This window comes from Phragmites australis, chromosome 22 (genome assembly GCF_958298935.1).
Source record: "Phragmites australis chromosome 22, lpPhrAust1.1, whole genome shotgun sequence".
NCBI lineage: Eukaryota > Viridiplantae > Streptophyta > Magnoliopsida > Poales > Poaceae > Phragmites > Phragmites australis.
The window spans coordinates 20,820,654-20,838,442 of NC_084942.1; the positions used below are offsets into that span (position 1 = coordinate 20,820,654).

The 17,789-nt window shown below is 50.2% G+C and overlaps 1 protein-coding gene across 1 annotated transcript; it reads right to left on the minus strand.

Moving 5' to 3' along the window:
• Positions 1–393: 393 nt before the first annotated feature.
• On the minus strand, positions 394–4,044 carry LOC133905510 (protein IMPAIRED IN BABA-INDUCED STERILITY 1-like). Its single transcript, XM_062347319.1, has 7 exons — positions 3,062–4,044; positions 2,343–2,891; positions 2,157–2,254; positions 1,932–2,049; positions 1,365–1,847; positions 906–1,038; positions 394–829 (listed from the first exon to the last, which is right to left on the minus strand). The coding sequence occupies exons 1-7, from the start codon at positions 3,686–3,688 to the stop codon at positions 807–809; spliced, it is 2,031 nt and encodes a 676-aa protein (XP_062203303.1). The 5' UTR covers positions 3,689–4,044; the 3' UTR covers positions 394–806.
• Between the last annotated feature and the right edge of the window lie 13,745 nt (positions 4,045–17,789).

Here is a 17,789-nt window from a genome sequence, read left to right on the forward strand (position 1 = left end):
GCGAATGGGTCCGCGAGGAGTGCCTTCACTAGCCGCCGCTTGTTGCCACTCCGGACGGTACGGAGTAGTGCTGGGCTCATGGTCGGCGAGGTCGCCAATGGGCGCAGGGTGAGGCAGGAGGTGGTGGTGGTGGGCGTGGATGGCGCGAGGTCTCGACCTCCAGCGAGGTCCTCATGGTGTTGCTTCGGTGGAGTTGGGGAAGGGGGTAAACTTCGCAATCAAGGGTAGTACGAATAATTCACCTTAAATCTTCTCATTCATAGATCTGGAGTTGGAGTTCTGCCAATATGTATAAGCAGCGGTAGCGTTATTTCAACAAACATCAACAAAATGCGGGGTTTGTTTCTTCAGGCATTAGCAAGGAATAAACTGAGCTAATGATGGAAGAAGACAAGAAATCGATGTGACAATGGGATGATACTACAGGCGTTATGATTGGCAACTCTATAACCTCATGCTGTACAGAATTTGGAAACCACATTTCGGAGCCTCCGATTTATCTGATCATCACATGTGAGCACAAAAATCTTGTACAACAACAGAATTGTTCAGTTCAGGTGGAACATATTTGGTTGCATGAAAACTGAAAAATACTACAACAGTTTCCACCTCAGCTCTTTCTCTGATGGCATGGGGCTGGCTGTGTCCAGTCCAGCCCTGAAAAAACAACTGCTCATCAAGAGAACTCATGGTTATATTTCCTTTATCCCTTTGATTTGCTTGCAGCACATCTTGTTTTCCTTGTGGTAAGTACATACAATCTGATGGTGTTCTGTTTTGTGATTTGTGACCATGCCATGCCTCTGTCAGTGCTGCTCCCTTTTGCTGCCTGTCAAGAAGGAAGCAATGGCAGTTTCAGAGAAGCTACAGCAGTATGCATGCATCAGCATGGGGTACGAAGTCACCTTTCTGGAACCATGACCGGCGACCGGCTCGCCGGATCTGCTGCTCGTGGTTCTGCAGGAGCTCGTCGATGCGCCGGGGCTGCGACAACAGTGGCCCCGAGAAGTCCACCCTGTCCACCTTCCCCTTGTACTTCTGAAACACCCCAGTACCAACCAGATCACGCAACACAGAAACAAAATTCAGTAACTGAGACAAACTAAAACTCAACATCGCAATGCAATGCTGGAAAAAATACTATGTGCAGCGGTGCCACAGGAGGAGGCGTCTGGAGCAAGGCTACATAGAATTTTTTTCGCGATGGTTCCCACTTGTGCAAGCGGCCGTTTGTGTCGAATTGGCTTTGGGACTCGCTCCGGAGCTGCTTTGTGAGGTAGAGGTAGTGAGATGATTTCGACGGATAGGATAGTAGAAGCGGTCGTGGTTTCGGATTTATTTGCAAGTGTTGTGAGTGGTGAGACCTTTCCAGTCTTGAGCTGCTTGACATCCAGCGTCTGCCTCAACCTGTTGTTGTAAGCTTCAGAGGTGCTGAAAGCCTCAGCGACGTGTGCCCACTGCTTGGTCATCTTCTGCTTCTCCACCTCGTACGGTGCTGTGGTGGCGGCGGTGGTGGTTCTTGCAGCGTCTTCTCCTCCATTGTTGTTGGTCCTTGGCCCCTTGGAGAAGCCCCTCTTCGTCGCCGCCGCGTCGGGCCGGGGCTTCTTGGCCCAGGCGAAGCCGGTGGACGCTGCGAGCTGCACCGGGCCGGAGAGCGGGAGGCTGTCGGCGAGCCGGGGCGCCTCCTTGTAGCTGCTAGACATGGTCCTGGCGCACGGCGCGGCGCGGTCGCCGTCGTCGTCGCCGTGCAGCTTGCTGATCGCCGGCACGGGTTGCAGGTCGATGAACAGCGGCGCCTCGCCGTCCTTCCTGGCCGCCGCGCCGTCACCGGCCCCGGGCAGCGATTCCTGCGGGTGGAACCAACAGCAGCGCTCAGGACAGCTCTGGACACGCACGGTGATTGTGAGAGTTCGTCTCTGACGGCGGTGCACCTCGGCGTGGACGTGGCCATTGCCGTGCCTCTGGTTCATGTCCTGCAGTTGCATGCTTTTGTGCAGCCTTGACAGCCGCTTCGCCGCCTCGCCGCCGTGGTTCCTGCCGTTGCTCCTCCTGGAAATGGTATGTTGCTTCAATACTTCAGCACAGGCCGGGTGCGGACGTGCGGTGCTCCAAGAAGGCAACGAACTGTTAGGACTAGATGGGCAATGGCTGAGTACCTTCTAGAATCTTCTCGAAACTTCGCATCCATCTCCTTGTTGGGCGCGTACTTGGGCAGGCTCGACGGCTCGCACGCGTACGGCGGCGTCCTGAAGTACTGATCAAGCAGCAGTGCATGGCAAATGGCATGAGCAACAACAATACGAAGATTCAGACTGAGACAGCATGGCATGAATGAAACGTACGTCAGCGTCGAGGGCGGCGGCAGCGGTGCTGCGGGCGGCGGGGTCGAGGGAGAGGAGCGTGGCGAGGAGGCGGAACGCGTGCTCGGGCATGCAGGAGGCGAAGGTGTCCCTGAGGCGGCTCGGGTAGGGGTGGTGGGGGCGGAAGACGGCGGCGTGGGCGACCCCGGAGCGGCGCCAGAAGTCATCTGGCGGCGAGCCGCAGAGCTTGAAGATCTTGTGGATCTGCTCGACCTCGGTGCGGCCCTGGAGGACGGGGCGGCGCGCGTGCATCTCGGCGAAGACGCAGCCGGCGCTCCAGAGGTCGACGGAGGGCTCGTACGCGGTGGCGCCGAGGAGAAGCTCCGGGGGGCGGTACCAGAGCGTGACGACGCGGCTGGTCAGCGGCGCCGCACTCGACGGGGAGAAGGTGTTGGCGAGGCCGAAGTCGGCGACCTTGAGCTCGCCGGCGTTGCTCACCAGAAGGTTGGCGCACTTGATGTCGCGGTGCATCACCCCACGCGCGTGGCAGTGCGCCAGGCCCTCCAGCAGCTGCCGCATGTAGCACTTGATCTGCACGCATCACATGTCGTCAGTGTTCAGGTCTGGTGCGATGGTCATGGCGCATCCAGGCAAGGTTATCAGGATCACCATGTCTAGATTACATGATCACGATCCCGCGATAATGGTGTCGTGAAATCCTACAATTCATATCGCAATTCTGACAACTTTGCTTGTGGTACCTGGGCCTCGGAGAAGGCGACGTCGGGGGCGGAGGCGAGTCCGGCGAGATCGTGCTCCATGTACTCGAAGACGAGGTAGATGGCGCAGGAGGAGCGGGAGGTGATGAGGCCCTCGAGCCCGACGACGTTCGGGTGGCGCTGCAGCCGTCGGAGGATGAGGATCTCCCGCGCCATGAACCGCACGCTCTCCGGCTCCAGGCTGTCGAACCGCACCTTCTTGAGCGCCACCAGCCGCCCCGTCGCCAGCTCCCGCGCCCGGAATACGCTGCTGTACGTCCCCTGCCCGATCTTCTCCAGCTTCTCGAAGCTCTCGGCCCTGAGGGGCACCCACCCCTGCACGGCCTCGGCCGCCACGGCGCTCAGCCACGACGGCCACCCGGCGGCGGCCTGCTCACCCTCGATGCACCGCCGCAGGTTCCCCAACCGGGTCTCCCCGGGGCGACGGCGCTCCTCCTCGCTGTCGCCGACGTCCCCGCCGAGCTCGAACGCCTCCAGCCGCACCGGCCGGCTCCATATCGACGCCGACCCCGGCTCCGACGACGCGCTCCTGGACACCTCGTACGACGACGACGACACCTCGTACCCCGGCGACGCCACCGCCCCGGCCCTCGACGACGCGCACCCCATGGCCCCCGCCGCGGACGCCGGCGCGGCGGGCCAACCCAAGAAACAGAGGAGGAACAGGAAACAGGGGAGGGGTCCTCTCCTCTCCTCTGCTCCGGCTCCCCCCACCTCCCCTGCCTCCCTTGCCTTGCACAAGCAATGCAAGCAGCTGCTAAAGATAGCAAGGAAGGAGATGGCAGGCCAATGGCTGCTGCTGCTGCCTTTAATTGGTGCTCTGCTCTCCTGGTGGCTCAATGCCTCCCTCAATCTGTCTGCCTGTCCTCCCCTTTTGCTTTAATTCCTGTGCTGGTCTCGAGCTGGGGAAGAAGTGCAATCCTGGTGATTATTTCCTTTCTGATGACTCTAATGGCAACAATTATATATATATATATATACGAGCTTGTATATATAACACACACACACACACACACATAGTGTATATATATATCAGATGATTATTTTATTTCTGATGGTTGAAGCCTGCCTAAAGATGGCCAAAAGGTGGTGAGATGAGATCATGAACATGAGAGAGCTCTTTGATTTGGTTAAAAGTGCAACAACCTCTATGTGAGCGAGCAAGGAAGAACAGGTGCAACTGATCCAAAAACAAGGCTATTTGGTAGTATTTTGCATGTATATTTTGTGTGTTTTTCGTTGTGGAACTGGTTGAGGGTTTTGGAAAAAGACTTTTTTGGGAGAAGAAGATACAGATGTGTGGTTGCATTGGTCAAAGAATACATTTGTTTTGGGAGAGGGTACATGGGCAAAAGAATTGATGTGTGTGCAAGCATAGCAACGTGGTGTCCTGGTTTTGGGCGGGAAACGTTCATGTGAGTATATTTATGGCACTAGGGCAGTACGGGTATGTAGTACTAGCCGTTTGTATTTAAAAACCTAGCCACCTGGTTTCCTTTTTTCCTCTCTCCCCCTTTTTCTTCTTCCATTGCTAATGTTCTGAGTAATTTAGTTGTTGTTAATATGGTTTAGTGCTGTTTGTGATGATGTAGTTGATGCAAAGATAAGCACCGAACAAAGGTGGTTTGTTTGGAAGGAACATGACATCAAGTGGTTGAACTACTTAATTCCAAAGAAGAAGAAAGTGGTGATCTAACACTTTGACCACTCTTTTTTTTTTTCCTTTTCTCATGTTTGGAGAAAGGGATATATACCCACAATGTAGATACCCCACCCCCACCAATCCATATTGCATGAGAAAGGGATATATGGGAGGGAATGTTTGACTATTGCAATCGTGGGTATTTGGTGAGAATGTCTATGATAGGGACTATTGTTCAATGCACCATTTTTCTTTCAAGCAAATTTGTTCAATGCACAATTAAGTTAATTCAGATCCCATTTTGTTGGTGGGATTATGTTTGTTTCGATGACTACGCAATGTGTACCTCATATTTCCTTGAATCATGAATTCATGCCTCTGCATTTTAAGTGTGTGCACTTACACAAATAAAGATGCTACACTATTGCTTTGTCTCTCCTACCAATTCCACATGCAATTTTGTTTGGAGTACACACATTCTTTTTTCGTCAAACCTTGCATCGTTTCATAAACACCAATTTTAGTTGCAAAATAACAATGCGGAGACCTGTATGGAAATACATGATATGTGCAGGAAAAAGAACTCGAGGCATGCGTGGATGTAATGCGGGTATTCCCAAAGTGAATATTTTTTCCGCAAAATTCCTACAAATTCTGCATTCCAAATGAGATTTGAAATTTATGGGAAGCTCACAGTACTACACGATGCACACCCGGCTAGGTGTGAACTATGATCAAATGCATTTCAAGGACGGTTGGTTAGCTAGCCAGGCATTTCGTTCTTTCTGTAGAAAGGAATTTATTTGGCCTGGACTACCATTTACCATCTTGCCCCTGTTCTATGCCTCCCAAAAAGGTACAAACAAAGTACATGGCCCCACTGGCATGGAGAGGTGTGCATAGGACCATAGAGTCACTGATCCATGCAAAATTTTGTCAAAAAAAGAAAAGGTAAAAAGTAGCACTTGCTCCATAGAAGAGAAGAGAGAAGAAATATGATTTAACAAGGGAAAAGTCCACTCATTGTGGTATCCTCTTTTGTGGCTTGGCAATCCTTTTGAGGAGGTAAGCTGTTGTGGTATCCTGTATTGTGGTTAATTTGTGTTTTGTGCCTGGCGTTTTTCTCTAAACACACTGTTTTCTTAGAGAGCAGTACTACTAATGAATAATCAACAATGTCTGAAAAATGGGCCCGGTTCAATTGCACATGATGCTGGGGTCCAGTTGCATGTCTGCTTAAAAAAAGATTCTGAAATGAAGAACTTTATCCTGAGCACTGAGCAAGCTGTGTGTGCAGTGTGGATCCATGAGCAATTGCATTGAGAGAGAGATGGATCATACGATGATCTTTCCTGCTTTCTGCCATGCTTTGGTGCTCACATAGAAATGATCATGCTGCTCCTCTTTTGGCTGCAGCGAATTGAGATCCCTGTCAACACGTTGCAGTTTTAGTATGTAACTATAGAACTGAACATTGGTCATAATGCCATGCTAGAAATCGGAATTGTCTATGTCTAAATATTGAGAATTCAAAAATATTTTACTCATATCTTGTGTCATCCCATGTTTATGTCTTTGTGCTTCTCGTGGACCCTGCAATAATCTACCAATCTCAAAGCCAATCAGACTTGCACAAATTTCATAGATATGCAAAACAAAATAATCACTCGAGAAATCAATGGCAAAGAAAAGGCTGTAAATAAATCCAAAAGATTTTTCAGATGCTCTTCCCTTTCCTATCCAGTCTTTTCACTGATCAAAGAAGCAAGAGAAAAGGCTGTAAATACTTGGTTGGGAAGACATGATGCATGCCCTAGCTAGCACTCTTTATGCCTTTTCTCTCTTTCCCTGGGTCCCACCAATGTACTTGTACCATCTTGCTTGAAATCCTTTGGTTTATCACAAGTCGTGTGTGTTCATGAGTGCTGCAATCAAGGATGGCAGGAAAGACAATGCTCGTGCTGTATTCAGGGATTAAAATTTCGCAGAATTTCTTGTAAAATTTCACAAATTTTGGAGAGGAACGAAATATCAATTATGGAATTTTTTTCACTGTTATGTGATACTCACAAAGTATATGATGATTGAAATTTTGATAAATTTTTACTAATTTCAGCCTATTGTAAAACAAAATTAAAATCCCTATTGTATTCAACACAGGCATGTGGTTGTGGCATTTGCAAGATTTACCACTTGACCTTAGTCATTGGACAAACTTTTTCTTCTCGAGAAACTTCGATAAACTTTTTCTTCTCGAGAAACCTGATTTCTTCGCTGTTTCTCGTATTATTGGGCCAAACTTAGCATGTCAAATCCCTATCCCCCCCCCCCTTTTCCTCTCTCTTTCTCTCTTCTCTCTCTCTCTCCCCGTGACTCACCGTCCCGTCGCCGCGCGCCGCGTCTACCGTCTCGTCACCGCGCCGCGCCGGCAGTCCTCGCGCCCCGCGCCGTGCCTTACGCCCCGCGCCGTCTCGCGCCCCGAGCCGCCTCGCCCCGCGCGCCGCTCCTCGCCCCGCCGGCCGCTATATATAGCGGTGAACAGTGCCTCTTCTTCCCCATCCCTTCCTTACTTCACCCCTCTCTCTCCCGAGCACCCGTGCCGCCGCCGCCCTCGCTCCGAGAGCCCCGCCGCCGGTGAGCTCCCCTTCCTTCCTCTTCCCTCTCTCTCTTCCCTCTCCCCGAAGCATACCTGGGCCCCTCCTTGTCGCCGGCCTCCGCCGTTCCCCGTCGTCGGTCTCCGCCGGTGCCCCGCCGCCGCGTCGCCACCTACCACTGCCCGTCCCTGAGCCGCCGCCCGCCCGCCAGCCAGCCCCGGCCGGCGAGGCCTGCCGCCTCCCTACGGCTGCCACCGTCCTCCGGTCGGCGCCCCGTCGCCGCACCAGCGCCGCCGCCACCCAAGCCGCCCCTCTCTCCCTCTCGATCTCTCTGTGCCCGAGCCTCCCTCTCTCTGCTCTCTCTCTCTCTCTCTCTTATACCCTCTCCCCCCCGTGTGGCTGACATGTGGGTCCCCTTGAAGCCGAGCCCACCGACAGCAAGCCGAGCCGAAAACCGAGCCCGTTTCCTTGAGCCGAGCTGATCCCAGACCGAGCCGAGTCGTCGAGCCCACCGATAGTGAGCCGAGCCGCGAGCCGATCCCAGAGCCGAGCCGAGTCCAGTTCCGAGCCGACTCAGCCGAATATTCCGGGAATATTCTTCCCTTTTCTTTTTTCTGAATTTTTCTCCCGGCAAAACTTCCGAAGCCCGTTTCTCCTCCGTCCTAACTCCGTTTTCGTCGATTCTTCCACCGATATTCATCTAAATTCGAGATCTATCCAATCATATCAATTTCATAATTTTTGTAAATTGTTTGGCTATTATTTTAATTGTTTGATTGATTGTGCCTTTGTTGTTGTTGCGATTATTAGAGAAATGAGCATTCGAGGAAGACCCCGAGGACCCAGAGTTTAAAGAAGGAGCAGACGAGGACTTCAACGAAGGCAAGTCCTACAACCATTGATCATGTTGATCCTATGTTTTTAAACACAACCCGTAGAGCCATTGTTTCAAATAATAGGAGTATGCATGTTTAGATTAGTAGTTATGATTCTTAATGAAATGCTAGAATAGTTATGACCCAGCTTGTTTATCCCATGCCTTGTCATTGTTACCATTATTCCGTTGAAACCCTAGAAGATTACCAACATCAACTATAATGATTGCTTGGAAGAATGCTTGTTTACTAGTATGCTTAGGATTGCTTTGCTCAAAAGAAAGAACTAGATTATTTACAGGTGATAACCATGCTTTACAATGAGAAATGGTGTGTGCTTGGTGCTTGGTGCGTGTAACACTTGTGTTCTTGGGAAAACTCTAGAGTAGTGTTGACGAGGATGAGTAAGGTGCCCCACAAAGGTGGGAGCCACCTTGGAGCAAGGTTCGCCTTTGTGGTGTTCTTGCTGGGAGACTCTTACCTCGGTCGCATAAGGACCGGTTCGCTGTGACATCTCACCTAGTATCCACTCGTACAACCACATGACCTGTATGGGCAGGACTTGACCTAACCCCTCTGACTTAGTGCGGTACCCACCCGGAGGCCGGTAGTGGCAATGGGGACCAGGAGAAGACTTGGGTAGTGTGTAGCCCAAGGTCCGGCTAGTGATATTGTTGAGGCTAAGTCAAGCCTTGGGATTGCTAAGTGATCTTTCCCGTGATTCTTCTAAAGCCCCTGGTATCTTAGTGCCCCATGGGTGGATATTGTGGCTTCGTTGTGAGGTCGTTACGTCTCGTTATGACGGCTTCACCAGTTGCTAAGGTGGGAGCCTGTGCATATCTTGTGGGTAAAGTGTACAACCTCTGCAGAGTGTTAAACCTATCCAGATAGCCGTGTCCTCGGTCAAGGACATGCTATGGTTTGGTCACAATGATTAGTTTTTCAGCGTGAGTATCTCCTTGGTGTGTGAGTGGGCTGTGTGCCCGTGTTTTCGAAAAGAAGGATTTTGATTTTGTGCCCTAGGCCTCCTGGACTGTGTGTCCTCAGGCAAAAGACTTGTGGGAACTGGCGGGACGGATGTATCTCCCCCAGGGCCGTCAACCCCCATAAGCTCAACTTATGTATTTCTCCTTGGAAGTGTTTTTATTAAAAGTTAGTCTTTGCAAAATGAACCCTGCATCAATAAAACTAGCTTTCCGCAAAACCTAAAAGACTCTACAGCCTTATCCTTGATCTACCCTTAAGCATCTAATTTTCCCCCCTTGAGGTAGGACTTGCTGAGTACCTTATGTACTCACACTTGCTAATTGTGGATCCAGATGATCCAGTGGCTGACTTCGTCGGAAGAGAAGATGAAGATTAGAGAAGCCGGTTTCGTCTGCACTCAAGCTGCCTGTAGGGCTTGGGTCGCTTTTGTGTGTTTCCGCTGTGTTTTTAGTGTTTGTTAATTTATGCCTTCGGGTTTCAGTTGTAATGAACTCTGTAATGTACTGTATTATTGTATTTATTCGATGTATGACTATGATGTCTACTTCTGTTGGAGTTCGTGCATACCAGCTACTGATCCAGGGACTAGTATGAGCTACACGAGGTGACCCCAAACGAGGGGTCCGACAGAGTGGTATCAGAGCCAGGTTGACTGTAGGACGAAACCTTAGGATTGGCTGAGTAAAAGAGTGATAATTTTATTACAAATTATTTTGACAAAATTTCCTTACCCCTATTGCCTATATACATTGATGCTCCATTTAACAAAAGTTTTTACTCAATCCCGACTCATTTCTGTTCCTTAAGACCTTGGCAGATGGAAGGAGATGGATGGACCGCCACCTACTGCTTGGACGTGCAAGGCTTCCCCCTCATCCTTTGGAGACACAGATGAGGTTCGAATATACTCAGCGTCCAGAGTACCGTGGACGGGAGTACCAAGAGCATGGTACCAACAAATGTGAAGTGCATGTCCTTGTGTTCGAGACGCCTGAGCATACAGACTGGCAACCATGGATTGTTGTTGCCTATGGGGCTGAGTACAGTGACACCTACCAAACTGCAGCCCGTAAAGCCCTACTCCACTTCTGCGAGAAGCACGAGAAGGACACCGGACGTACCCCGGTGAAATTCTTTCCAGTAAGTGACCGTTCCCGCCCAGTGTGGTGCAATAGGATGAGAAGGCTGGAAGGCCTGGGTCAAAGAGAGGACGACCCTACCCTAGTTGCTACAGTGAAGTACCTTCTCGCACTGGACCAGCTATATGAGAGCCACCGCTTCGAGTGGAGGGCAAGTATCCAGAGGGCAAAACACTCAGAGACCCGGGAAAGAGCTCTGCGGAGGCAGCTGCAACAAGTCCGAGAGCAGGCCACAGCTGCAGAAAGATGTGCCGAAGATGTCACCAAGGCCCTCATGGAGACCTTCGAGCACTATGTCAAGGAGCTTAACAAAGCCTACTTGACTTGCCATAGGACACACGGAGGACCGCACCGCAAGCTCACCCCAAGGAAGAGGACCTTCCACTTGCCTCCTCTTGACAGCGTTCAGCGCTTGGAATTACCCGGAGTTCCCCTCCTGCCCCCAGGAGTCGCCAGCGCAATTACGTCTGGCAGAGTTATATCAGCACCGGTCGCAGTGCCGCCACCACCTCCACCAGCTCCCGGAGCAGAGCCAGAAGGCCAGATGTATGAAGAAGGATCCGAGGAGGAAGAAGAAGAAGAAGAAGAACCCTTCGAGCGCGAGTTTGTGCGCGACGATGACTCGGAGGATAGCCAGGAGTCTGTGGGGGAGAACAACATTGACTTGGATGGTTATGAGGAGGACATGGCTAGAACCTTTAGTCAGATGCACGACTTGGAGCTAGCTAGCCATGACGACATCGACCTCGCTGCAGAGTGGAGTGCAGCCTACCCCTGAAGCCCCTCTTCACCATCAGCAACAGCGCAATTCAGGAGCGCCGTCAAGACCAATGTACCGCCTGCTGACCGCGTGTCAGACTTCTAGTAGTGTGTCCAGTGATGTAACCCTTGTATCGTAGTGTAGTAGCGAGTTGTGTTTGTAGCAGTTCTGTGTTGCTTGGAGCCCTTAGCTCCAATGCTCGTGTTTGTATTGAATCTTGTGTAATGTAATGCTATGTGATTGATGTTCGTGCTAATGCTATGTGCCTTAGTTAATCAAGTGCTCTTAGAAGAACCCTAGTAGCCTAATGATCAGCTATCCCCTCTGGAGCCTTACCTTTTCTCCTACCTTCAAGCAGATGCCGCCTAAGAGGACAACCAGGATCCAGCCACACCAAGGGCGTCAAGCTCGTGAAGGATATGAGGCCGCTAGTGAGATTCAAGTGGGACGACAACCCAGGGGAAAACCACGAACGAGAGGAGGGAATCATAACCGAGGCGGATGGGTTAGGCAAGCCCCACTGTATCCCCAAGCCCAAAGAGAAAACATGGAAGAGCTAGATCATGATGAAGAAGTAAACCAAGAGCCAAAAGGTTATGACCAAAACAACCAACTAAGAGGACAACTGCCACCCCCACCGTCTGTGGAGGAACTTGTGGCTTTGATGGCAAATCGTCTGACCGAAGCCATAGCTCAAGGCATTCAAGGCAATCGTGGACATGGTCAGGGGCCACAGCCCAAAATGACTGAGTTCATGAGACTGAGACTAGCCACCTTTGACCACACTGAAGATGACCCTTTAGTAGCAGATGATTGACTAAGGGGCATAAACAGGAAGCTGGATGTTGTAAACCCCAGCGACCATGAAAGAGTTCTTTTGGCATCACACCAACTAACAGGAGCTGCCCTAGAATGGTGGGAAAACTACCAAGAAGCAGTAGAAGATTCTAGTACCATCACATGGAAGGAATTCCAGGAGGAATTTAGAAGGTATCACATTCCCAAAGGGATCATCGAGATGAAGGCAGCGGAGTTCCGCGACTTGAAGCAAGGGTCCATGACCGTAAATCAGTACATCAGCAAGTTCACGAAGCTCTCTCGCTATGCCCCTGAGGATGTGAACACAGATAAGAAGAAGCAGGACCGTTTCAGAAGGGGACTGCATAGTACCCTGAAGACACACTTGTCTGCAAGTACGTACCCGGACTTCAATACGATGATGAATCGAGCCATCATCGTAGAGGAGGCCAAGACTGAAGGAGACAATGACTGGAAGCGCAAGTTTTTGGCACAGAAGCAAAAGCAGCAAGAAAGGTTTGTAAGGCCCAGACCTAGCTACCACCAGAAGCCAAAACACCAACCAACCATGCAGTATCGGTCTCAGGGATATAACCAACCAGCAAATTTAGCCTACCGCAGCCAGCACCCAGTAAGTCAGCAGAATAGCAGTGGAACTATTGCACAGGTGACGGAAAGGAATAAGGACAGAGTCTGCTACAATTGTAGAGAGCCCGGGCATGTGATAGCCAACTGCCCACACAAGAACCCTACCGCAGCACGAGCCCCGACGAACCCCGCAGCAAGTGCTAGGACAGCAGCGTCGGGAGTTGGACCTGGTGGACCCCAAGCCTCAGGACAGCAGAAGAGGACAACACAATCCTTTGGAAGAGGCCGCGTCAACCACATCGATGCTCGTGATGCCTAGGAAGCACCGGACATCGTCTTCGGTGAGTTCGTTGTCAATTCAACTCTAGCAACAGTACTATTTGATTCTGGAGCTTCACATGCATTCATATCCTCAAAGTTTGTTGCTAAGCATAGAATTCCAACTGTCATGCTTAAGACCCCCCCTTATGATACGCTCTCCCGGAGCGGAAATTAAGTGCCTATTAGGATGCCCCCGGGTGAAAATTATAATAAGTGGGGTAGAGTTCCTAGCAGACTTAGTGGTTCTCCAATCTGATGGAATAGATATCATCCTTGGGATGGATTGGTTAGCCAAATGTCAAGGCAACATAGCTTGTGGCACCCGAAAAGTCACCCTAGTTAACAACCATGGTATTAAAGTGGAATGTCAGCCTAAGGGACCAAAACCCAAGCACATGTTGTGCAACTTGGAAGCCACCACTCCGGACAAAGTGCCCATAGTGAAGGAGTACCCAGATGTGTTCCTAGAGGAACTACCTGGAATGCCACCTGACCGGGAAATAGAATTCATCATAGATCTTATCCCCGGAACATCCCCAATGGCCAAGAGACCCTACCGTATGGCAGCAAATGAACTAGTGGAGTTAAAAAAGCAGCTAGGAGAGTTGCAAGAGAAAGGATATATAAGGCCTAGCTCGTCCCCGTGGGGATCACCTGTCTTGTTTGTGAAGAAGAAAGATGGTGGTCTTAGGATGTGTGTAGACTACCGAGCTTTAAATGAAGTCACAATAAAGAATAAATACCCACTGCCCAGGATCGATGACCTCTTTGATCAACTGCAAGGAGCCAAGTTCTTCTCTAAGATTGACTTGAGGTTAGGGTATTAACAGCTAAAGGTTCGGGAAAGTGACATACCTAAAACAGCCTTTGTAACCCGGTATGGACAATACGAGTTCACAGTAATGTCCTTTAGATTAACCAATGCTCCTGCTTACTTTATGAGCCTAATGAACAGGGTATTTATGGAAGAGTTAGATAAGTTTATCGTAGTCTTTATTGACGACATACTCATCTACTCTCAGAGGGTCGAAGAGCACGAACAACACCTAAGAATAGTTTTGAAGAGATTAAGAGCCCATGAGCTTTATGCCAAATTCAACAAGTGTGAATTTTGGCTAAAAAAAGTTGCTTTTCTTCGACACGTCATAACGGAAGAAGGAGTAGCAGTGGATCCTGCTAAAGTTAAGGCAGTCGCGGATTGGAAACCGCCGACTAACGTAACACAAATCAAAAGTTTTCTTGGATTGGCAGGATACTATTAGAGGTTCATAGAAGGATTCTCGAAGATAGCAAAACCTATGACTGAACTGACCCAAAAGGAAAAACCCTTTCAGTGGACCAAGGCTTGTGAGAAGAGCTAAAAGAGCTAAAAGATAGATTAATCACAGCCCCAGTGCTAACCTTGCCAGATATTCACAAGGATTTCACGGTGTTCTGTGATGCCTCTAGGCAAGGATTAGGATGTGTCCTAATCCAAGATGGTAAGGTAGTCGCCTACGCATCTAGACAGTTAAAAGAGCATGAGAAGAATTACCCGACCCATGATTTGGAACTAGCAGTCGTAGTGCATGTCCTTAAGCTCTGGAGACACTACTTAATTGGAAATAAGTGTGAGATATTCACAGATCACAAGAGTCTAAATTATATCTTTACCCAGCCAGACTTAAACCTAAGGCAAAGAAGATGGTTGGAGTTGATTAAGGACTATAATCTGGATATTCAGTATCATCCAAGCAAGGCCAATGTCGTAGCAGATGCCCTTAGCAGGAGGCTCATTGCTACAACCTGAAAGTTCAGAAACGGAGGCCAGAGCTACTTAAGGAAATTCAACGCCTAAACCTCCAAATAGTCAACGAAGGTTGTGTCAATACCTTGATAGTCCAACCTACCTTAGAAGGCCAACTCCGAAAAGCTCAAGAAGAAGATGAAGAGCTACAGAAAATTAAGGTCCAAACCGGAGAAGGCAAGGCACCTGGATTCCGAGTAGATGACCAAGGAACTTTATGGTACAAAGATAGGATCTGTGTTCCTAATAAAGAAGAGTTTAGAAAACTCATTATGGACGAAGCCCATAACTCTGCCTATTCGATCCACCCTGGGTCGACAAAGATGTTCCTGGACTTAAAAGAGAAGTATTGGTGGTCAGGAATGAAGAAGGACATAGCTAGATTTGTCGCATGCTGTGACATATGCCAGAGGGTTAAGGCAGAACATCAGAAATCAGCAGGATTATTGCAACCACTTCCTATCCCAGTTTGGAAGTGGGATGAAATCGGGTTGGACTTTGTTGTGGGATTACCCCGTACTCAGAGAGGACATGATTCTATATGAGTCATAGTAGACCGTTTGACCAAGGTAGCTCATTTTATACCGGTAAAAGTAACTTATGGAGGAGACAAGCTAGCACAGTTGTATGTGGACAATATCCTCAAGCTTCATGATGTCCCGAGTAGAATTGTATCAGATCGCGGCCCTCAATTCACCGTAAGATTCTGGAAAAGCCTACATGCCACCTTAGGAACTAAGCTGGACTACAGCTCAGCCTATCACCCGCAGACCGATGGGCAGACAGAACGAGTGATTCAAATCCTGGAAGATATGCTAAGAGCTTGTGTGCTCACATATGGAAAAGATTGGGAGAAAAGTTTATCTTATGCAGAGTTCTCTTATAACAATAGCTATCAGATAAGCCTGAAGATGTCACCCTTCGAGGCATTATATGGGAGAAAGTGCAGAACCCCTCTTATGTGGTCTGAGGTCGGAGAACGCTGTCTCTATGGACCAGCCTTGATAAAGGAGGCTGAAGAGCATGTAGCCAAAGTAAGAGAGAACTTGAAAGCAGCTCAGAGCAGACAAAAGAGTTATGCTGACACTAGAAGGAGAAATCTTGAGTTCGAGGCGGGAGATCATGTATATCTGAAGGTATCGCCGATAAGAGGCACACGAAGATTTCGGATTCGAGGAAAATTAGCACCCCGATATATTGGACCATACAAGATATTAAGCAGGATAGGTGCCGTGGCATACTGCCTCGCACTTCCAGAGGAAATGGTGGACATTCACAACGTCTTCCATGTATCACAGTTGAAGAAGTGCTTAAGGATTCCTGAAGAGCAAGTACCGATAGAAGTGATGGACCTTCAACCGGACCTACGGTACCAAGAGCGACCAATAAAAATATTGGATACAACAGAGCGACAAACCAGAAGATCTGTGGTCAGATTCTGTCAAGTGCAGTGGAGCAACCACACTGAGGCTGAAGCTACCTGGGAGCGTGAAGATGATCTTCAGAAGGAGTTCCCCTACCTCTTCGAAGAAGAACCTCAAATCTCGAGGACGAGATTTTCCTAAGTGGGGGTAGGTTTATCAAATCCCTATTCCCCCCCCCCCTTTCCTCTCTCCTTCCTCTCTCTTTCTCTCTTCTCTCTCTCTCCCCGTGACTCGCCGTCCCGTCGTCGCGCGCCGCGTCTGCCGTCTCATCACCGCGCCGCGCCGGCAGTCCTCGCGCCCCGCGCCTGTGCCTCGCGCCCCGCACCGTCTCGCACCCCGAGCCGCCTCGCCCCGCGCGCCGCTCCTCGCCCCGCCGGCCGCTATATATAGCGGTGAACAGTGCCTCTTCTTCCCCATCCCTTCATCACTTCACCCCTCTCTCTCCCGAGCACCCGTGCCGCCGCCGCCCTCGCTCCGAGAGCCCCGCCGCCGGTGAGCTCCCCTTCCTTCCCCTTCCCTCTGTCTCTTCCCTCTCCTCGAAGCATACCTGGGCCCCTCCTTGTCGCCAGCTGCCTCCGTTCCCTGTCGCCGGCCTCCGCCGGTGCCCCGCCGCCGCGTTGCCACTTGCCGCTGCCCGTCCCCGAGCCGCCGGCCGGCCGCCAGCCAGCCCCCGCCGGTGAGGCCTGCTGCCTCCCTCCGGCTGCCGCCGCCCTCCGGTCGGTGCCCCGTCGCCGGCCCCCGCCGCCGCGCCAGCGCCGCCGCCACCCGAGCCGCCCCTCTCTCCCTCCCGATCTCTCTGTGCCTGAGCCTCCCTCTCTCTGCTCTCTCTCTCTCTCTCTCTCTTATACCCTCTCCCCCCCCGTGTGGCTGACATGTGGGTCCCCTTGAAGCCGAGCCCACCAACAGCGAGCCGAGCCGAAAACCGAGCCCGTTTCCTTGAGCCGAGCCGCCCGTGGAAGCCGAGTTGATCCCAAACCGAGCTGAGCCGTTGAGCCCACCGACAGTGAGCCGAGCCGAAAAATGAGCCGAGCCGCGAGCTGATCCCAGAGTCGAGCCGAGTCCAGTTCCGAGCCGACTCAGCCGAATATTCTCCCCTTTTCTTTTTTCTGAATTTTTCTCCCGGCAAAACTTCCGAAGCCCGTTTCTCCTCCGTCCTAACTCCGTTTCGATTCTTCCACCGATATTCATCTAAATTCGAGATCTATCCAATCATATCAATTTCATAATTTTTGTAAATTGTTTGGCCATTATTTTAATTATTTGATTGATTGTGCCTTTGTCATTGTTGCGATTATTAGAGGAAGGAGCATTCGAGGAAGACCCTGAGGACCCGGAGTTTGAAGAAGGAGCAGACGAGGACTTCAACGAAGGCAAGTCTTACAACCGTTGATCATGTTGATCCTATATTTTTAAACACAACCCGTAGAGCCATTGTTTCAAATAATAGGAGTATGCATGTTTAGATTAGTAGTTATGATTCTTAATGAAATGCTAGAATAGTTATGACCCAGCTTGTTTATCCCATGCCTTGTCATTGTTACCATTATTCCGTTGAAACCCTAGAAGATTACCAACATCAACTATAATGATTGCTTGGAAGAATGCTTGTTTACTAGTATGCTTAGGATTGCTTTGCTCAAAAGAAAGAACTAGATTATTTACAGGTGATAACCATGCTTTACAATGAGAAATGGTGTGTGCTTGGTGCGTGTAACACTTGTGTTCTTGGGAAAACTCTAGAGTAGTGTTGACGAGGATGAGTAAGGTGCCCCACAAAGGTGGGAGCCACCTTGGAG